Consider the following 22,340-nt stretch of genomic DNA (forward strand, 5'->3'; position numbering starts at 1 on the left):
AAAACGAGGTGATTTTTTTTAAAACGATGCATCCTTTAAGAGCTTTGTAAGAAAGAACAGTTGCTACAAACCACTTCTTGTTCAAGTGTCATTTACCAGTTAAGTATGACTTAAGGCAGTACAATGATTAGAGATTTTATTTTTTATCAACAACATTGATCACCGTTTTTCCACGTGCATGTCCTTCTTCCAATTTCAGAAAGGCCTTGGGAACTTCAGAAAAAGGGAAGACTTGATCGATAACTGGTTGAATCTGCAGAATAAAGTGTCACTCCGTTAGGAATAAAATAACATACCTGTAGCACATTCACACTTCAAAACTGTATAAAGAAAGGGGAAGGTTTCTCAATAGTATCTGAGGCAGAAGTTGCTTGATGTAGTCAGTAGCTTTTAACTTGTTTTCCATGTCCCCCTCTCTGCCAAAGTTTTGAAACATCTTTAGTAGCACAGCTCAGAGCCCTACCCTGGGACTCTAAGGTCACCATGCAAGGCTTTAAACTCATATTTCTGTAATGGTTTTCTTGTTAAACCCAAGAATTTTCAAAGGGTCAGATGTTTTAAAGATACCTGTGAAGCTAGTGCCCATCTGCATCAGTACGTGCCTTGGTATCTTCAAAAGACCTGGCCACAAATTAAGTACAAAAAAAAAGTACACTAATGTTTATTGCTGAATCGTTCAGATACACTTGAAAACTCAGCCACTGTGTACTCCAGATCCATAGATCATTAAGCCCAGCTTGCATCAACTGCTATTTTGGCATTAATTTTGTAGAGTAGCTTTCTGGATTGTTTTAGAGCAATCTCTAATAATGAAGGTGAAACTACCATATTCGCTGTGCCCATTGTTGACTAAGGAGCCAGAAAACCCTACCAGCATTTTCTTTAGATACCACAGTACGCCCACAGAGAGAGAAGAAATCCCAGCTGCTGCTGAAAAATATTTGTCACTGCCAGTCCAAGAGAAGAGGCTGTCATCAGGTTCTGAGTCATCCTTCCAGAGGCCAACGTACGATCTGTATACGGACCTGCCTCCCGTACATCCTCCCGCAGCCCCTACCCAGAGCTGGGTCTCTTACCTCGGACCCCCCAATATCAGCCCAGCGCATGCTCTTGCTTTGAGCCACTGATCCTAATCCTCTTACCAGAGGAACACATTAATGCTAGACGGGTGCGCAGCTAGCTCTTCTGAGCACCCAGCAGTCCCCGGGCTGCACAACAAATGCAATCTAGTAGTTGTCTATGCTCACATAGTGCCGCCTCTCTGTTCCGTTTTCCTTGAAGTCCACTTACTGCACTAGAACAGCTGCTATTTTTGGTATTCCACAACAACAATCAAACTGTGATACTGCAATGTCTCCTAATTTGATTTCTAGGATTTTCCTTTTTATTCCATCAACACATGCGTAGCAGTAATGTCCAACTTCACGTGGCAGAACAGTAGGAAGGCGTGAATCCCGTCAAAGAAAAAGTCAGCATTAGCACCTGATTCCTGAAGGATGCAACTGTGCAAATCTATTCACCACATGCCTCAAATCTGCCATGCTGCAGTGCACAAGGCTGGGAAGTTTCTTCCCCTTGTTCAGCCACACAGCCAGCCCGCTAGCAAAGTGCGCAGGAACAAGCAGCAGAGGAGCCAGAAAGATGCTGTTTAATGCTTGCTGTTGCTCAACTGGAGAATAAATGGGGGGGGAGCTGACTAAGTTCAAGACAAAATCCCGTTTAGGCAGCGTACAGCACAGAGTGTGTCATCTCAGGCCTCAGCAAAGTCAGGGACAGGGCCCCCTGGCAGCAAAAACACTTGGATGAGATAATGTCTTTGGGTAAGCTGAGCATCTGAGTGAACGGCAGCTGCCACCGCCATGACCATCAGCAGGAGGCACGTGCTGCTCAGCAGGGACTGTTCGGAAGAAGACCGACCCTTCGCTTCATAACCTTGTGGAGCCGTGCCCCAGTGCAGTGCCTGTACAAGCAGTTATTGTCAATGGCAGCTAACAAAGCCGTGCTTCACTTCAGAAAAAGAATCCAGGACCTCAGCCTGCTGGGGCACGGACACAGGCAGCCCTTGCAGGGGGAGAGGCTTGGTTTCAGACACGTTCAGGAACTGAGAAAAAAGACACGACCATTCAGCTTCAGGGTTCTGCTACCTGCAGTCATTTACTGTGGGCTGCAGCTTATAACCCAGAGAGCACTCTGTGTGCTAGGCAGAGTTCAGAGCACCACCTCTGAAAAGTGGTGACACAGGGATTCAGAGGCACCCCGAATTCAGCCCAGCAGTTCAAAACACCGTGCGCACTGCAGCCACCAAACCCTGACAGCCCATCTGCTACGTTGATGTAACCCCTAGCGCCATTTAACCGCTGGCTGTAGGCAATGCTATAGAGAGACATGAATACTGAATTGATGATCCTGACAATCTAGAGCATTAAACATTTTATCTGGCTGGCTGCTCAGTCCCATTGTTTGAATAACCCTGAAAGGGCTGACCGTGTTGCAGCACAGTGATTCACTCAGCCTTTACCATAATCCCCTGACTAAGATAAAATTTCTTCCTGTGAGCAGACAAACAAGTAGGGAAGCGTCTGCTGTTTGTTGAATGTGCGATAAAAAATGGAGATTAACTGGATAATAAAAACACTGCCTATTTACAGCCACACATCAGTTCCTTGCCAGAGGACACCTATTTGGTCAGGGAAAAGGGATTAAACTAAAGTCTGGGAGAGAAAGGATCACACACACACGCATTGAAATGTTTATCTGAAAACAGATTGGGACTGAAAGGTGTTTTCTTCCTCTTCATTCTCTCTGATGTAGAACATACTATAGGAATAAATCTTAGGTCTCTTGAAACAAACTCACGTGCTTCGAAAAACAGAGTAATTGCTGATGCTGATTAAGGCTGTCCTACATAGACAACCGATGTGGTATCATACCCAGTCCCCCTGGGAACACAGCAGGCTGCGAGCAGACCTTGCAGGAGCTGACTGGTCAGCAGAAACGCTCCACCTAATGGCAAAGGCAAGCCCACCCTTGGAGGTCTCCATTTCTGTGCCAGCAAGGCCCCATTTGGAATTAATTAGGAGGGGAAAAGCAAGAAAGCACGAAGGGAATGACGAAGGCTTTGACCCTCGTTATTAACAAGTTGCTCGTCAGTTTGGAGCTGCTTCCTGCCGCTGGAGGGAGACCTAGAGCCTTGAACTTCTCAGAAGAGGGAAAAACCAACCCCCAGAGACCCACAGAGCAAGGTTAGCTCAGAAACAAAAAGACAGAAGTCCTCTGACTGCAAGGGCAATGACGGAGCATTGGCTCTTCCCCAGGTTTGTGAAGGGCAGCCTTGCTCAGCAGTGTGCCTCCCTCCAGCTGCTGTCCCCCAGCACACGAGCTGTGCCTTGGCATGGCTCCGGTCATGGCCCGGGCGATGCGCTCCACTGGACCTCAACATCCTCCAGGGCGTCCTTTAATGGAAAAGGCCAGCCTGGCGTTTTGACTTAACTGAGCAGGAAGGTAAAGAAATTACCTTGCCCAAACGTGGTGCATGAGCCAAGGCATGAATGCAAAGGCTGATAACCTGCTTTGGCCTTCAGGGAGTCTCCCTTCAATGTCAATGAGAGACCTGAATCATCACAAAGAGCAGCCCCTGTCCTGTAACTAAACATTTAGTTACCTGTGCAATACTTCATTGCCATCTCATGGAAAAAAATGCTGAGTTCTGTTTCTGACAGAAACTGCTGTTCCTGGCCTTTCTTCCCTTAGCTGAGCACGTCCTTCCCTAGCGTACTTTCAGTCCATGCTCTCTGGGTGTCAGCCCTACGCCTTTCTTCAGCCTTCCCTCCCACTAAAATGGTACACAGCGTGTATGCTGAGCTCCATACTGCTTGCCTTCATTAGGTTTTAGGGTCAACACTCACTGATGACAAAGATCAAAGGAGGTTCCTATCTTCTGGAACAGCTGACTCTGGTCACAAGTTTTAGGAGCAGTTTTACATGGAGCCAGCGCTGGGTTTGACTACATTGCACTTCAGAGAACACCCACCTGCATCCATGAGCACATTAAGGACACCGGGCATATTTACACAAATGCTTAACAGAAGCAAAAACGAGCCAACACAGTTGTCACAGGCACCCACCCATAAGGAGAATGGTGGTGAGGTGGTGCAGAGACAAAAGTGGAAGGCAGGTGCCCTGAGGTCTGCTCCCACAGTCGTCTTACCAACAACTGTGTTACCAAACTTTGTTAGTTTTTCAAGCCAAGGTTCTTTAATATCAAACATTCAACAGTAGCCCAGAGTAACTCTGAGTACCAACTACAAGTATTAAAATACCAGAAGATGAATCCTAGTTAAGCAGGCTATGGTTCAGAGCGTAGAAGAGGTTTAAAAACCTCTAGTTCCTTACCTGGCCCTGGCAACAGCTTCTACACAACACAATAAAGAGCAGTAAGAACCTGGAACAAGCCCAGGAGGGCCGTGCTTGCCGGCTTAGTCCAAGTTTAAATCAGCAGAAGCGAGGAAGACAATTCTAGGTCTAGTTACTACCGAGCTGTGCTGAAAAACCATTAACTAAAGGAAAAATTAACTCTCTTCTGGAATCCCCAAGCGCACACATTCACAGTAGGTGTCCTGCTAATTATGCTGCTAATTAAACTGATCTGGGGCAACGCCACCATATGAATGAGACAGTACAGATTTTAGTGCAGTTGTATGAAATATAGAAAGGCATTTTATGTATTTTACAGATTTTATAAAAATATTCCCTTATGACCTGCATCTCCTTAGCCTCAGCAAATTAAACTCACAACAGACATGAGCTGTCTTCTCGACCCTGTATTTCACTGTTTTGCTGGGCATAGCTCCCTTCTATGCTAGGAGATGAGAGCCCAGAACACCGGTACTCACTTTCTACAAAATATACAATTACATCAGGCTCAGACAGCACATTTGATTAAATACCAGGTATCAGCTGAATTTTTTCCAGACCTCCTCATGGTTTATGTGAGCTCACATACTCAAATGCTATTTCTCCAGTTTGCAAGATTTCCATTAGTCTTCCTCACAGACGTTTTGTGACATAATCACACTCCACCTTCAAAAAGAGTATGAGCAAGCCACATCATTTGTAGGCAGAGAAGCAGATGCGGCTTAATAAAAATCACCGGTTTTTGTTGGCCATAATTAAATGCAGACAGAGGCAGGACTGAACAGAGTCTTTGGCAACCTCTCCTTGGTTATCAACTCTGGGCTCTAGCCAACAACCCACCCTGGCAAGCAAAAGCACTGCAACAAGAAAACACAAAATTAAAGAAAACGCTACAAGCTTTGCAATTCAGCATGGAGAAGGATGCTCATTGGAATGAGCGTGTACAGCACTGCACTGGAAGAGGCACAGCAGGGCCAAAGAACAGCGAGCATCCTGTCCTTCAATCCACAAAAGCAGGCTGCTAAGTCACACATCTAGCCTCTGTAGCAAAAAGTATACGCAGTATCACACCCATGTTACACAAGTTACAAGCAATTCCTTTCCTTATGTGTGCCTGTGCTGTAACATTTATTTGGAAAGGCAACAATACAGAGGGTGATCCTCTCTTGATCTGAGACTTTACTTCTTCCTTTAGCCTTCCTTCTTTGAAATCAGAATAACCCACACTCAGCCATCGTCCAGCAAGAACTTAACAACCTACTTTCCCCTTACTACACTCATGAGTCTCTTGAGCCTGCCTTCCTCCATCAAGCTTTACAAAAGGCAAAGTAAGCGCTCAATTATAAGTTACAGGTTTTCTACCAATTTCTATAGTTAGATGAGGTTGATATATCCTCTCCGGGGACTAAACGGCACAACTTCAGAAAGGAGCAAGAAGTTAAGCAGCAAAAATCGAGACTGTCAATGTCAAACCCACAACACTAATCACAAATGCATCAAACTAATCCCTAACAAGCCTTTCAGTGACAACGGTGCCAGCAGAGACCAGTGACAATGCTTCAGCGAATGGTATGCCAGCAAATCTACGTCCTGAACCAAAGACTCTATTGATTTCAGCTGTCTTGAGCTGAGAACCTCGCAATTTGTAAGGAATGCTCTGCCATGGGAAGAGAGCCCCAGCTCCTGACATTCATTTCATCAATTGATTTGGTGGACCCCATGTTAAGCCAATCCTTACTGGCTTGTAATTAACTGGCTGAGTTTAACCCACAGAAGAGACATCTCAATGGATATAAAAGTAGCCAGTATCTCTAAAATTGACAAGAAAATATTTGATTTTCTGCGTGCCCACTGCCGTTGCAACAACTTCCTGGTCCATCAGTCTCACAACAGTCTCTTGGCAAGCTGTTATGCGGCAAGGCAGAGAAAACAGCTCATAAGCTGAAAATGGTTTTACCATCCCCAGAACTGAGCTGATGTGCAGGTAAATTACAAAAAAGAAAATGGTGTTCCTTCTTTGCCCTACCAGCTCATCAAGTTCTTTCCTTCTCCTCCCCATTAAAAAAGGCTGCTCAAAGAACTCTTCCTCATAGCTGGCATTTTGCAAATCTCTCACTCCTTATTGCAAAAATCACCTGTGTGAAACCCAAGTACCTTCAAACAGAATACCCCCTTTGTGCCTGTTCTTCAGCCTTTGTGCCTATTCTGAAGGACAGGGATTCCTTTTGCTTTCACAAAGGAAGATGATGGAACACATCAGAACTAAAAATCTGCGTTGGTGCAAGAGGACTAAAGAAAGAGAACGTGACAGATATCTGCAGCTGCTTCAGGGGTATGCTCTTCAAAGCCTCACGTACCATAACATCATCTCTCTACACCATCAGCTCTTTGCAATTTCCTTCATTCAAATCCTCCCTCATGATTTATGCTGTCCTGAAAAACGCCTCTCTTTCAGAAGCTCTCCTATTCAGACATCACACAATCCCAAAATTAAGATGTTTGTAACAGAAGAAAGGAAAATTCACTGAAATTTCAACATAACCCAATCTGCAATACTCAAGTCTATACTCACTCAAAACTAGGTCCAACTACAGGAGCTCACTTTGCTGGCTTTCCCAAGTCTTCTTGCTACATTCTAACAGTTTATTTTTTTTTTTCCCTAAAATCCTCATTTATTTTGCTCCAATTCAAACACAAACATTTATTCATCACTTAGTTACAGGAAATTATGGTATGCTCCTTCCAACATCTCTCACCTCCCCTTTTTCCAAATACCTGCTGTTCTGGAGGGATGATCTGTCCATTTAAGAAAACTCTTGTCTCTTGACAATAAAACTCAGTCTTGCTAGCATGTGTGTAAATGGAACACATCTGGGAGATACGAGACTGTTGACAACACAGGTGTTCACAATATTTTACAAAATTGAGGAAAGTACTGGTAGAGCAATGGCTATGCAGATAAACAGCCTGACATTATGACCTGTTCTAGCAGACCCAGAAAAATAATTAAAAAAAAACACAAGCAAACATCTTTATCCTCATGATCATCTTACAACAAAAAGTACATCAGGACATTCATGTATGTATGACGTACATTTTAAAAGGCATTACAATTCACCTGTCCAGATTATTAGGCAGACGAACACTGATTAAGCCCTATCTCTATTGCATAAACAGGTGTTTTCCAAGAGGCTTTCATGGGCATATTCTGCATTTCTGTTTTGCATACAAGGTAGGAGCCGAACACAAAACAAGTTGTGACTGGCTAAGAATCAGGACAAATGGTAAGAACGAAGACAAGGACATTTCTGTTTCTTAGTCAATCATAATTTAGTGTGTGTTTGGATGAGATCATAGGATGAGAAGCATCTTCCAGGGCTTCTTTCTAGACTATGGAATAAGGCCTTAGGCACTGCTCAGAGCGCAATGGAGAATTGTGTAAAACTAAACAGAATCAACTTCACCACAGCTTATTTGCTGCTATAGCCTCTGTTTATGAGTAGGCAACTTTTTATGAAACGCAGACTCTCTGGCGGTTCCAGCAGCACCCCAGTCACAACAGAGGGATAGGAGTGGCTGAATTCAGGATTTTCACTCTGACCAGCAGTGCTGAGAGGGAGATAGAAGCAAACAGGTCATAAAAGTACAACAGAAATATATTTACTGTTGTATGAAATTTGGGAACATAATGCATAGAGAAAAGGGAGATCAAAACTCAAAGCGTCTTCAAGAGTGCTAGATTTTTCTAACTATGCACAGCCCTTGAGCACAAGCTGGCCCGGCAGTTCACATACTGGAATTCCTAGCTGTCAGGGCAGACTCCGCTTCCTCCTCTACTTAGGCACCACATAAAAACATTACCAGCAATTGCCCATATTCTCTGCTCTAGAGATTTTGCCAACATGGAATCCTCCAGAAGAGAACGCTGCCAGGACCGACCGCACCACACGTTCCAAGGAACAGGTGATAAAGTGCTCACTCACACACACAGTTTGTACAAAGCTCATAAACCTGAAAAGATCAGAAAAGCAGTAATCTGTCTGCCACTTCATGCCTCTCCCCCAAGTCCACTACACTGAGATGCCCCCAAACCTTACCAACACTCGCAAGGTTTCAGGTGCTGAATCACCACAAACATTATACTCCGAAGCACTGGGATAATTCAACACCACTTTGCCGACGCAGATCGGCTATGACCTGAAATAACCTGAATATTCTCATTCTGCACACATTAAGCGCAAGGCTCCTGATCATCCAGCCTAGGGAACTTTGCATATGCAGATATACGCACAGTCATGCTCAGCCTGACCAAAAGAACCAAATGGGGCCTCTAAGAGAGTTTAATTTTCAACAGTTCATGCTAAATGACTCCCATTGGCACTAAACCCAATCACTGGACATTCTTTCCTTGTAACTTCCTGTGTTTTTAAAAAGGATAAGATGGAGAAGGAGAAGGCAGAACACCCTTAGGGATTATAAATACCTAAATTCATTGCTGAAGGCAGAAATTAGAAACTGGAACAAATCAATTGTTAACTAGTTTTCTTCACTGTGACTCATAACGTTTTATTCCTCAACTGTGAATTACACCATTTTTGAGTCAAAGCAGTACCTCTTTCAGCACAAAACCACAAATAACTGACATACCTTTCCCGAATCAACTAGTTCTGCTATTTCATCCAAACTCGGGCCACTTGGCATAAAAAATGCCCACCGATAATGGACTCCTTTAAGGAGATGCTGCAAGAAAAATCACAAATACATTTTAAAAATCATGAGAAGAAACAGAAGTGGGAACTAGAAGTAAGGACAGCAGCACTACAGAAACAACTTAAGGAAAAAAAAAAACACAAATTATTTGCTAGTGTCTGAAAAAACCATGTTACCTAAGCATATGGATTAAATGTACAGACAGAGATGTTGTATTACCGCAATAGGATCAGGGTGAATTTTGTGTCCAATTGCACAAGTCAGCTAGTTGAGAAAAACAACGACCTTGTCTCCACAGCTAGAAATAGCATTATTTCTTACGTAACAGAGAAACGGTGCTCTATGTTTATGCACATTCAGAAAGTGGTTGAAATAAACCCTCCAATACCACCTCAGTGCCAGTGATTAAATGTTCCTCCATCACATCTGCCAAAGCCATCACCATCTGATGACAGATGGCAGCTCACGTGAAAAGCGTTTTAGGAAGATCACACGAGCGCAAGTCAAGAGCACTTCCTCTGAGAAAGTTGTTACAGGTGTAAGAGTCTTCATCTACCAAAGAGAGTTGATTTTAATAAATGGCATACAATGCTCCTCGTCATGGAAACATGCAAAATGATAAATTACATTGTATGATTTCTTTCCAGGCTTTTCATTTTATTTTTGAGCTTTCCTTTGAAAGTATTGGTTCTGGACCCAGAATCTCATTCAGCCATTCCATCGCAGGAAAACCATGGCAACAGCTTGAAAAGCATTCATTTGGAGAGCAAGTACGCATGTTGAGAGAAGAAAGGGAAAAGTTCTAAAAAGCCTCGCTGAACTGGCCACTGGGAGAATGTTTTAAACTAGAAAAATCAATATCACCATCCAGACACATGAACATGAAAGAGATGAAAGACTTTTTAGCCACCCTCAACCACTTTTATTACTGGCTGGTGCTGGAATAGGATGAAGAGAATCAGTCATGGAACAATGTTTGAGAGAAACCCTGACCAGCCTAAAGCAAGGAGCAAAATCCCTCCCTCACTTCAATGAGGCAGGGATTTGTTCTGTTTACTATAAAACACTAGTTGCCAGCGGGACTCACTAGGAGGCCATACGGAAAAGGCTACAATGAAAAGCACAACAAGGAATCAGAACTTCAAAGCACCCCAAACTACCACATATACCAATCAGTACCATCCCCAATTTTTTTTTTTTGGTGCAAGAAAGAAGGAAAGAATAAAAATGCACCCGTAGTTTAAAGATATATGAGGAAAATAAGGTAGATGCCTCCAGATGAACCACCTCACTAGCATCCAAGCCACAAGGGAAGCCATGAGGACACAACGTAACATTCAAGTACATAGGAGTTTGTCAAATACCTTTACAGTTTTGGAACCAATCGTGACTCCTGTTTGCAACATGCCATCAGCTACTCCAAGTTTGTCCATGTTGATCAAGAAAGGTGTCACTAAGGTAACGTATGTTGCTCCTGACCATTTCTTCAGGAGATTGAGAGCCCACTTCTCAGTAGATCCACCGACATTATCTAGGATGAAATCGAATCTGTAGACACGTAAAGAACAGGCTTAAAATCATGATATGGGGAAAATAATCATGATTAAAATAAGGCATATCAGAAATTAGATGTTACATTTCTACTTGCCATTGCAATACATTAAAACAATCTGCCTGCAAGACAGTAGCAAGAAAGTCTCAAGACTTCAACTAAATGCCAGTTTTACTGTAGAAAGGGAGTTAAAATTGCAGGTTATTGCCTGTTCACTGCACAGCAGATATAGGCTATTTAGATAATTAAACTGCCCTTAAACTCCAAAAAGCAGACTTTTAGATGCACAGATGCACTCCTTCTGAAGCCCTCTAGAGCTTTTTCTCCCTTCATCCCTCCCACTGAGACCACTGGAACAGGCTTGAGGTCTGGTCCTGCCATTCAGTGATACGCTGTGTGCATCTAAACACTCGTCTGGACTCCTGCCCTGACCGGGAACATCTCCTGTTCATGCTGCCGTCACATGGAAGTCAGTTGCGGTGGCCAAAGTTACATAAAAAAATTAATCAACTGACATTTCATCTCCACTAACAGCTCTCTTCTCTGCATCTACCTATTTGAAGTGGAACCTAACAATGCAAACCTAACAAACCTTCTCTTAACAGAACGGGTATACGCAGCCTCTGGCAACAAGCCAGAGTTTCAGCATTCATTCTCATCCATCCCAGCACGCGAACCTGTAAAGGCTGAATATGGCGACTGGGAGCTATGCACCTATTCTGTTAGGTGCACAGCTCATTCTCATCCGTAAATGCCCAGCCGTCTCCAGGTTGGACTAGAAACACATTGTGTGTACACATATATCTCGTTTAACTAACCCACAAACATGAGGAAAAATCCTTTATGTAAATAAATAGAAAAGTTCTTATCTCTGGAAAGGCAGTTTTCCTGCCTGTCTTCCAGGGGTGTGATTTCATGTTATTGTTCAGTCAACCTGACAGCTGTCAACAAAAGAGCTATTAAACCAGGGAAAACTAATGCCCCAGAAAAAAAAGCAGCTTGCCACGGAGCCTGACGAGTCAGTACAACTGAAAGGTTGTAGGACCATCCCCGACAGTACACGTGACCGATGGGCTTGGCTGTACTGTAAAACTGCACCCTGATAAAGTGCTGTTCATAGCTCCTAAAAGCGGTTGCTCGCTAGATCGGGTGTTTAGCATTTAAGACGTTGACTAGCACAATTTAGCACTGCTTGCAAACTGCTAAGTTCATTTTTGCATGTTCTGCCCAAACGGACAGCGCCAATATCCCCACGATTGATCTCAGGCCTGCCAACAATCACACTGTAGATAAAGGGCACAGGCCTTCTCAGCACAGTTATTACTGAGATTCTTTCACAGATTGAACAACTTCTATTTCTCCTCCCAAATTAATTCCATCTAGCTAAAAACAGCAACGTAAGTACCATTTTCGAATAAAAGCCACAGCAGACTACGTTTAAACAGATGGAAAGATTACGAAAGCAAAAAAAAAGCTTCAGTTCTAGAGAAACCCCCCAGCTACTTGAAACTGTTGTGACAAGATAAATGCGATTATTCATCAGAAGCAGCTGTACTCAACGTTACAAGGGAGAAATTTACTCCCAGTTATGTAGCGCAGTGGCTAGAGGACTTCAGGCAAGTCACTTAACTGCTTTATGACACAGTTCTTCCCTGTGCAAGATCAATTTTGCTATTTACTAACATCACACAGGATTCCTGAGACTTGTTTTAATTTATTCAAGCGTTTTAAGTGCTCCAAGATCCTAGAATGGAAACTGACAGAACTGTTCAAATCACAGTCTTTGAAGAGAAGCATGCGAAAGTGTGAGCTTGCCTCCACAATCCCAATTAACTGGCTTAACCTTACAATGAAATCTGTGCCTGCAATAGCCACTTGGCAAATTACATTTGAAAAGGGCTGGGATAAATTTGCTTTAGAAAGTAAGGCTTTAGAAACGGAGAAAAAAAAAACAGAACAGAAAAGAGGAGTCCTGATAGACTGGAGCCAAGAAATCAAAAGGCAGAAAGACTAACCGCCAGTTCCTTCATCTCAGTATTAAGCAATGCAAACACGTACAAGGGCAATGGTTTAAGTTGCTCTTCCAAATTTCCAGACTTGTAATCAATCACATCATCTGCTCCAAGCTTTTTCATCAGTGCGCTAGCATCGTGAGAACAAACCGCTGTCACGTGAGCACCCCAGGCCTTCACCAGCTAAAAACAAGAAGGAGAAAAAGAGTGAAAAGTATAGAATTTAGTGAAACAATGAAACAACTTACAAAGACAAAACCTCATTATATTTGTATAGTAAGTGAGTAGTTTTAATAGGGAGTGGGGGGGCTGTTCCAACACGGGGTGACTTCTCATGTGGTTAGAATTTATTGATAGTTAAGGCACTTTTAAGGAGTGAGGAGCTGGTGTGGGCGAGGAGGGTAGGGTTTTTTATTTCACTTGAAAATACTAGGTCTCGGAATAAGTAAGACTTCAAATAAAATACTCAGTGCGCATTTTGAATCTGATAACTCAGACAGTAACTCTTAGTATACAGTTATATAGCTAACAGTCTATAAAACTGTCAGCAGATCAACCACTGTAGGGATTAAAACATTTCATCTCTGTACCTGCTCATTAAGTATTCCATACCTCTATCTCACTGTAAATAAATAAAATTTTAATAGTAAGAAATAGTCATCTCTGATTTACCACAGGGTGGATGTCAGGTTATCTCCTACTCCCAAAGTTAAAGCAGAGTAAGGACTTTTGCTAGGTATTTATCTCTTCTGTAATTCTCATTTTCGTTCACAGTAATCATTTTTTTTTTTTATTTACTCTGGATTAATTACATAGTTTAACCAGCATTAATCAGGTACAAATCACAAGTAGTCAGTGGTTGGTTGGCCTTTTCTACTGCCACTTGCTTCATCATGGATGAGGCAAATAGCATACCGCTAAAAATTCTCTTATGAGCCTCTTCAAACCATTTTGCTTATGGTCCAGTAACACAGAACACAGTGATGCAATCACACAACCCACACTTTTTCCATATTCTCAAGAGGAAGATGTTTGCACGTGATGACACCACTCAGAATCAAAATCCCCCAGTTAAATGGGAGCATGAAAAGAGGATGTCCCACAGTTAATGGATCAATACAAGACTATGTTGGCTCTCCAAAGTTCAGGACTACTGGAATGAAGGAAGGCAAAAAGGCAGGAGGGCAAAGAGTGAGGGAACATTAATCTAAGCCATTATGTACACTGCACATAAAAGCCTCATGCCCTTACATCGTCTGACCACCCACAACAGCTACACATACTAAGATATTACGGAAAATCACAACTGCAATCATCTACATTCTCCATCGTTTTTCTCCTCATACATCCAGTTCCTTTCATATTTATGGAGCAGAGCTGACTGAAGGATAATGAAAACAGGCTACATAGTTCAAGTTTCACAAATCAAGAGATTTGCTTTTCCTGAACTGTGAAGTGCAATCTTTCACTGCCTACACTCACAATGCCTTTCTTTGAAACTCCCTGCTTCCTATTTTAAACTAATAGAATATAACAAAGGGAAAGGAATAAATTTCAAGATATTTCACTTTTGGAGATCTGATGGATCAGTCGGTAGCTTGGTATTTCATTTTTCCTTCCCTCAATTCCCTTCTGTTAAATTTTGTTTGTACTGAATAGTTTGAAGATGCACCCTGTGCGCGCTGTGCTCTATTACCTGTACAGCAAATGTACCGACTCCTCCTGAAGCTCCTAATATCAACACTCTGTAAGAGAAAATTAAAATTTATTACATAGTTCAAATATTTGGCATAGTAACTACATATTCTAATGCTTCCTATTCATCTCCAAGATTACTCTAAGGAAAAGATTATATTTTTCATTCAAAAAGACGGTATTTTTCATTCAGTATTATTTAACAGTGAACTCTTCAGACACCTAGTAGTGTGACTTAATGTCTCTGGTCTTGTTTCCTGTGCCATCAGCATTACCTCAGCACAGCCAAAGAGACCTGCTCATATATGCTTTCCACGCAATTCAGGCAGTGGAGCTGTCAGCAGTAACATTTATCACCATAAAATCCTGTCCCCATCCACACTTTCCCAAAAATAATTCCTTAGTTTAGAACAAAGTCAGTAAGAATGTTTCCATCCGCCAGACTCCGTTGACATATTCCCTAAATAAGAAAAAAAAAAAAAAAAGATTTGCTAACATTTTACATAAATTGATGTTATCTAACAGAAAAACTGGTTTAGTATCCTATTATTTAGAGGGACTGGGGACTTCAGAATATATGGAACATAATTTTCCAGTATCACTGAATATTTATCTCGAAGAAAGACAAAATATAGTGAAGAAGCCCCATAAACAAGTTCTATTAAGTTGTCTGTCTTTTTCTTCAGATAAAGGCAGTAGAATTTTTCTAGTTCAGTACACCTGAACACGACACTATAAAATGCCTATTTGTTTTAATAGGTACACAAGCAAGAAAATAAAGCATTTATTACCAAGGTATTATCCAGTGAGAGTTCCTTTTAACCGAACATACTATCCGAAATTTCATAAATAAGAATGTAACTTTAGGGGTGTGAGAAACTTACTGTTAGCAGCCTAATCACTGCTCAAAAATTTCATTAATATTTTAATTTATAAACTAAACTTCAGACAGAGAATTAGTAAGGAAGCCTTGCAGATGACACTATAGTGCTTCAACTTTGGACCCATTTGCTAATTCCAGAACAAAAGAAACATCCAAGATGGAGTCTTGGCATAGGACGGCGAAGCGTCATGTTGCTCAGTTAACTTCAGTTTGCCAGAAAAATTTCAGTACCTTCAAAAGCTGGTGATGTTCCTGTTTTAAATCTCACTGTGCTGGATGTTGAGGGAAATTGCTTTTACAGTCAAAATTGCGCTATACAATCCGGAGTTTCAGTTTACAAAAATTCTTTGAAGTAACCTAAGAGACTTGGCTTTAGTAACAATACCCACTCTAAAAGGGATACTCTTTTGTAACTCATCAGATTCTGTTCCCTATTTCACTGATCCAAACTGCAAAATTCAGATTACGAATTTGAAACCACAATGCCTGCCACTTTAAAATGTGCCAAAATGTACTTATGCTCAGAAGCACGCTTCTAACAACAGATGTCTGAAGCAACATTTATGTTCAGATTATCCTTGAAAAGACCCAGGGATGCTACAAAGGACAGTCACAGTTAACTTCTTACAAACAAAACAAACAGAACTTGTTAAGCTGTGTTTCCAAAGCTCTAATTTCAAAACATACATTCTGCTCAAGGATTTACATAGCAAGAATAGTTACAGTTGTGGGGAGCTGCTTGGCTACAACTTCAATAGACACGCTTGAGATTCCTGAGGTAGAAATCTGGTCCAGATTTGGTTTCTTCCTACATTACATGGGCTATTTCCTACCAAAATTTCTAATTATTAAAACTCCCTCAAACATAGTGACTTTAAAAAAGCTCTTTACTTCCAAGACAAACTGTGCCTACACCCCACAGAGCAATCTAGCACCCTCCAGGCCAAGTGGCAAGTGACTGCCACCCACACTGCTCACAGGTCACCTGCAGGAGACTGTCAGCACACTCCACAGCACTTGCCCTGGCCTGCGCGTGCGCTGCTGTGGCTGTCACACATCTGCATGCAGGGATTTTTTCAGTTCAAAAGCCCTTGTAAAAACAGGAGATCGTGTGCCACAGCTCAACAGCTGAGTGTTTTTACAGTGCTGGGGACAAGGCGTTCTGCGTGGCATAACTTAAGGACGTGTAGAAGTGTTTGAAGGTGCAGGAGCTGTTACAATGTAAAATCAAGTTCCATTCGGTTAGGCCAACAAAATCTCCCTAACAGTTAATCTTGTATTAAGAAGCATTCACCCTATCAAGAAATATTACAACCTACACTCACTTTGTACTTCTCAACAGATAAAATGATGAAATAACAAAAAGCCTTTGAAAAAAAACACATTTTCTTGGAGTATTATATTATTCATTTTTTCACTGTAAAAATATAAACTAGGAGTGTAACTTTAATAGTTTAGAGAAGCAGAATCCTAATGCATCTCTTCCCATCATACTCACATGTATGAAATGTTGACTCTGTATTTTAGATAAAGACTCTTGTTTCATATCAACATAAAGTTTTCCAGGACTTCTCAAATTGTCAGGTTTGTTTTTATCGTGCTTTCTGCATGCAAGATTTAGCAGCCATTGCTGACAAGCGTATCTCCTTTCTACTGAAACGGGGCCCTCACACACACGAGAAGCTCTCCAGGTTGTTATCCACAGAGAACTTCAAAACAACAGAGTCATTCTGAACATTTTGGGTAACAAGCACACTCACTTTTACCTTGTGCAAGAATATTTACATATATCACAGCGGTTTAAGATAAAAGTTATAGAGAAATGACTAGAGCTGCAGTGAAGCAGGAGACACAACGAACAATGTGAGCACACTTCAGGTAATTTGTAAAAACTTGTAAGAGTTTGTGAAAGCGTGTGCAGATGCAGAAGGTAATCCTGACAGACCAAAATACAATCAGTGTTGAACTGACAACCAGTATTTCTAGCTAGCCCACCCTTCCACCTTAAAGAGGCAAAGAAAACAATACACACCAATAGAAAAACTTGCTGGTTTTAAGATGTCTTAACACTGCAATAAAGTATCAGTGAAGGAGCTTTCATCAAGGAATACAGATGCTCTTTCAATATAAGACACACTCTTGTGTGCATAAACACCCTTCTACATAGCTATTTACATACACCTACAGGAGACAAAAAGACCAACATAAAATTACTTATGTAGGTAACTTCTTACTAATATGTTCAATTATTTCGAGAAATTAAGAAACATGATGTAAATTCTTGCTTTATAAGATTACTGCCTTGCAAGATTAATTAATATAAAGTTCATGAAATACATTTCTGCATAGCTGCTTTACTGCATTATATGTATTTTCCTACAAGAAACTTTTCAGGGAAAAAAAAACATCGTGTAAGTCATTCTCTGCTGCTTTTACAACTCAAAAATTCTAGATGAGAAACACCATAATTTTTTAAGTACATAAAAATGTTTTTGCTGACAGAATGTTTAAATACTGGGAACATAAAAGTAAATGTTAAGGGTAAAGACGTGATGTAAATGAAGTTTGCATTTCACTTTGAATAATCAAAATGCTTATCTGAAGATTGGAAAGATACTTTAAACAAGGTTAGCCTACCAACGTTAACTCTATTTACACATGAAAGATAAAATAATCTAAATACTTAAGAAATAAAAAGGGAGATGGTACATTCAGAGTTTTATCACTAGCTCAAGTTAATTTCAGTGATGTCTCTGAAATTGTTTCAAATTTTGCCATTTATTTTCTCAAAACATTGCTTATCTGTAGACCAAACGATCATTTTATATTTTCACGATGAAATTTACTGTGATATATGAACATCCCCTCCCTCCATTACTTTCTAAAGAGGTGGGTGAAGAATTTCAGTAAGTCTAGTATCCTTGTGTTGCATTACAATAGTAACACCCAAGATAAAAGGTCAGATAACTAGACTCCTACTGCCCAATTACTCTTTTATGACTTAACCTTTTGATGCAGCATGGCTGTTTTAATGATTATTTTTCAGTTTCAGTACTTTTACTTTTGCCCTTCTTTCCGTTCAGAACATTTTGCTATCTATTTACACAAACATCTGAAGGCCAAAATAGCAGCAAACTTCCCTTATCAGGAGAAAAATGGTACCTGCTCCAATTTTTCAATGCATTTTTCTTCCGCTCCTTCATCTGCCATTGTCAGATTAACAGGCTGATAAACAAAGCCAATTTCTTCTACTCGGCTGCTAGTCTTGCCTGTTTTCCCCCCCTCTTATACCTTCCTGACCTCATTTAAAGTTCTGCCCCACAGGTCAAATGAGACCCAGTCACCTGTTCTTTTCTAAAAATCTGAAAAAACAGTCTGCCCCAAACGGTTCCTGCGTGTAGGAACTGAGCAACTGAGTGAACCGCACTGTGACTGAGAAGGCCTTTTGTGAGTTGTCAAGATAACTGAGAGAGAATTATTTTGGGATAGCTGTGCTAGCAAGCAGAAAGGCAAAGTCCTGGTACATTCCTAAAGACACCATCCTTAAATTCTCTGTATAGTCATAAACAGTTCATATACATTAGGCTACTTGTACAAAGTCACTACACAGGGGAAGCGAGGCTGCACCACCAAATGACTAGTAAAACTTCACTTAGGCTCCACATCTGAATCTCCCTCTACAGTAGCCCCTTCCTTAGCATTTGCACAGAGTGACCCTAGCATCTTCAGGTCATCTGATCTTTGTGGATGTCACGGTATAACAGTCTTCATCACTGTCAGACACGTCTTACAAGCTGCTAATCAGTATAAAAACGAAACATTAAGTTTTAGCACCAAAACCAGTTACTTACCTCTTCCCACTACAATTACTTTGGTTCAGTCCTCCAACTTTGTTAATGGCAGACCACGCTGTAAGACCTACATATGGTAAGGAGGCAGCTTCTGTGTGACTGAGACATTTTGGCTTAAAAGACACCTGAAATAAAATCAACCTTATCTAAGTCACCCAGTACATCCTCTGTGACACTGAAATATTTAAACAAGCTTTACTGAATTGCAGACCATGTATTCCACGTTTTCAACTATCTTGAAGATTCAAAACTAGCAGGAATCAAGATCAATCCAAGCATTAAGAAACAGTTATTTATGCACCAAAGGGAAAAAAAGAAAAGAACACCAGTGTTCACCGTTCGGGCTTTTTGTCTGTTAGCCACATTTTTGCAGGTTTACCTCATTTGCACTAGCTACCACAAACTCTGAGAGAGTGCCTTGTTTCCACGGAGGAATTGCTGCCCATACCTATAAACAAACAGAAAAAGAACAATCAACTTTTGTGACTTAGCAAAAGATTATACCTATATCAAAAAGTTTTATTTATTACAGAAATCTTTTTTTTTCCTCCAATTTGCAGAATGTCTTCACTGTTGCTTATCAGATGCCAGTTTAGCTTACTCTTTAAACAAAAAACATCAAAAGAGCAAGTCAAGAAAGGATTGCTGAGTTATATAAGTAAACTATACTGTGTATAAAATACACTTTTTCAAAAAAAAAAACACACATGAACTACTTCCATGGCAGGAAAGCCTGGGGGGGGAGGGGTGAGGAAGGCAGAATTTGCTATAATAAAACTGGTGAAAGGTGAACAACTGGTAGAGGTGAAAGCAAGTAATACCAGTGTTTGTGTGGGAACTAAGGAAGTGGTTCTTCAGAGTTCCTATCTTTACTAATTAAATTAATCAAGAAAAAGAAAAGAAAAAAAAAAAGACTCCTTCCTCTTAGAATTCCAACTTCAGTGAAAAAAAAATAATTGAAGCCACACCTTGAGTGCACTTAGAAATATTTAAATTCCTCTCTTTTTTCCACTGAGACCGACCAAAAATTAAAAATCAGAAGGGAAATTAGCTTGCAGAAGCAAGTCAGGGAAAGGTGATGTTTCTGAGAGAAAGAATTTAGGAAGAAAACATTCTAAAAATTTATTGCAAGACCATCCTCATTCAGAGTGCAACAACATAAGAAAATAATTTTCATAAGAGGGAAATGAAAGCTAAACAGCTCATGGTATATTTTAACTATATGCTTGTAGTAAACATTAGATTAGTGGCATCACCTCATCTCCAGGTTTGAAATAAGACACACTTAGTCCACATTCCATGACAACACCAGAGACATCTCGACCAAGCGTTAGTGGAAATTCAGTTTCCGTGCTTTTGATTTTCAGGGGATCCCGCTTCATATTTAATGCAGTTGCACCATAACCACCTAAAAAACATGAAATTAATTCAGTAACTGGACAATTCAGTTTAGAAGGCATTGCCTGTACATAATATGCCTCATTTTCAGTACACTCTTTTAAGACTTAAGCATGTACAAAATATTCAGTATTTTTACAGATTTTACTAATAAAGAGCAAACCCCAACTATGGCCTATTTGCCCTCCCCCCATGAAGAGCACACAGTACATGCTAGAACACAAATCACCATATAACAATTTAATAAACTGTTGTCATGATTTAATCACTGTAAACAAAATGGCTTTTTGTTATAAAAATACTTAATATGCAGTAACAGTCAGAAATTCTAAAAATTCTGCTGGACATGCTCCATTTTCCAACAACATCATGTAGCTAGGAATCCAAAAGAACTCCAAACTTTCAATTCACCTTTTCAAGTAGAGTACTGTAAACAAAGCAACATAAACACCACTGTAAAATTTAAGGAACATATACTAAGATGAGTAATCTTAACTTCTATTGAGTATGCAATAGCTAAATGCTGTGGTGTCCAGAAACTACACATCCAGTAACTCCTCTCAGCCTTAAACAAATAAAAATGAAAAAAATCTGCATTTGGGCATGTATGTCCTTTCAAGTTATTTGGAAAAGTCTGCCTACGTGACCTATTGTGCTAGAAAGTGTTTTAATACTGAAATGAAAAGAAACGGGTTCAAAAGCTGACACCTGCGAAGCAGGATGAAAATGTAGTTTCTGCCAAATAATTTAAATTGAACTCAAAATACCACTTGCATCCCAGTAGCTCACGTGGGTCACAACTGGAATCCTCAGATAGCAAATGTCACATAAAGAAAACTACAATTATATAGCAGGATGTCTTAAAATTCATTTATTAAAGACCCAAAACACACATTACAGCTCTATCAAGGGGCTTCCTCCAGGCATCTCTGCACGTGCTGCCGAGTCTAATTTAATAAGCATGCTTCTCAGCATGAAGCACAAGGTCTTCTGCACTGCAACCTTCCTGTAATTTGAAGCCTGAAACTAAGGAAAAATCTGGTGAAACGTGTCAAGTACAAATTCACCCACAACTACGGGCTTCCTGGGTAAGTTCACGGTGGGTACTCAGATGCCAACTGAGGATGACGGGAAGAGGCAACGCAGTTTGGGTTAGCTCACCCACACTGAGGTGCTTTTGACCTTCAGCCTCACTGATCCCAAAGAGAGGGGAAACTGGGAGCCTCCCAGAGGAGGCCCTGTGCCTCCATGGAGAGGCCACCACCTGCTAACGCCCCGGTGGCGGGGGAGAAAACCAGGAAACCAGTCGCACCGTGACGATGCCACTGGGAAGCAGAGGGAGCTGCCTGGGGAGCTTCATTTCGGCGACACACGAGGGCATTTTACCTAACGGCCCTGCCGAAGCTGCACCGCAGCAGCGCGGGCAGGGCCCCCCGGGCCCCGTCCCCGTCACTTACTTCTCATGCTAAGGTCTATGGGGTTCAGGCTGGCGGCGTGCACTTGAACAACGACTTCGTTGGGGAACTGGATGGCGGGGAAGGCCATCTCCCTGGTGAAGCGCAGCACCTCGTTGCGGCCGTAGCGGTCGATGACCCAGGAGGGCATGGCGGACCGCGACCGCGGAGAGCCGCCGAAGCCGCGCACCGGCGCCCGCCCGCCCGTTCCCCGCAGTGTCCCCCGCGCCAGCATAGCTGGGAGCCGCCCCATCCTCCCCGGGGTCCCGGTCCCGGTCCCGGTCCCGGTCCCGGTCCCCGACCCTGTCCCGGTCCCCGCCCGGGAGCCGGCCCCGCCGCCCTCCTCCCTCGCCCCGGCAGCGCCCGCGCCCA

At 41.6% G+C, this 22,340-nt stretch overlaps 1 protein-coding gene across 2 annotated transcripts; it reads right to left on the bottom strand.

Annotated features, from left to right (window-relative positions):
* Positions 1 to 110: 110 nt before the first annotated feature.
* Positions 111 to 22,329, bottom strand: RTN4IP1 (reticulon 4 interacting protein 1). Of its 2 annotated transcripts, XM_035564830.2 has the most exons (9): positions 21,972 to 22,324; positions 20,373 to 20,524; positions 19,496 to 19,564; positions 19,117 to 19,241; positions 14,384 to 14,432; positions 12,734 to 12,870; positions 10,488 to 10,671; positions 9,061 to 9,153; positions 111 to 253 (listed from the first exon to the last, which is right to left on the bottom strand). In XM_035564830.2, exons 1-9 carry the CDS (start codon positions 22,219 to 22,221, stop codon positions 137 to 139), a joined length of 1,176 nt encoding a protein of 391 aa, XP_035420723.1. In that variant the 5' UTR covers positions 22,222 to 22,324; the 3' UTR covers positions 111 to 136. The 2 variants fall into 2 exon arrangements, with proteins under 2 accessions (XP_035420723.1, XP_035420724.1); XM_035564831.2 differs by lacking the exon at positions 19,496 to 19,564 and having other exon boundaries at positions 21,972 to 22,329.
* Between the last annotated feature and the right edge of the window lie 11 nt (positions 22,330 to 22,340).

Source organism: Cygnus atratus, chromosome 3 (genome assembly GCF_013377495.2).
Source record: "Cygnus atratus isolate AKBS03 ecotype Queensland, Australia chromosome 3, CAtr_DNAZoo_HiC_assembly, whole genome shotgun sequence".
Classification (NCBI taxonomy): domain Eukaryota; kingdom Metazoa; phylum Chordata; class Aves; order Anseriformes; family Anatidae; genus Cygnus; species Cygnus atratus.

Coding starts and splice junctions, on each gene's coding strand:
- RTN4IP1 (XM_035564830.2), bottom strand. CDS start 22,221: ATGGGGCGGCTCCCAGCTATGCTGGCGCGGGGGACACTGCGGGGAACG. Junction 20,525..21,971: donor CATAGACCTTAGCATGAGAA/GTAAGTGACGGG, acceptor CATGTTTTTTAG/GTGGTTATGGTGCAACTGCA. Junction 19,565..20,372: donor ATTTCAAACCTGGAGATGAG/GTGATGCCACTA, acceptor GTTTGTTTATAG/GTATGGGCAGCAATTCCTCC.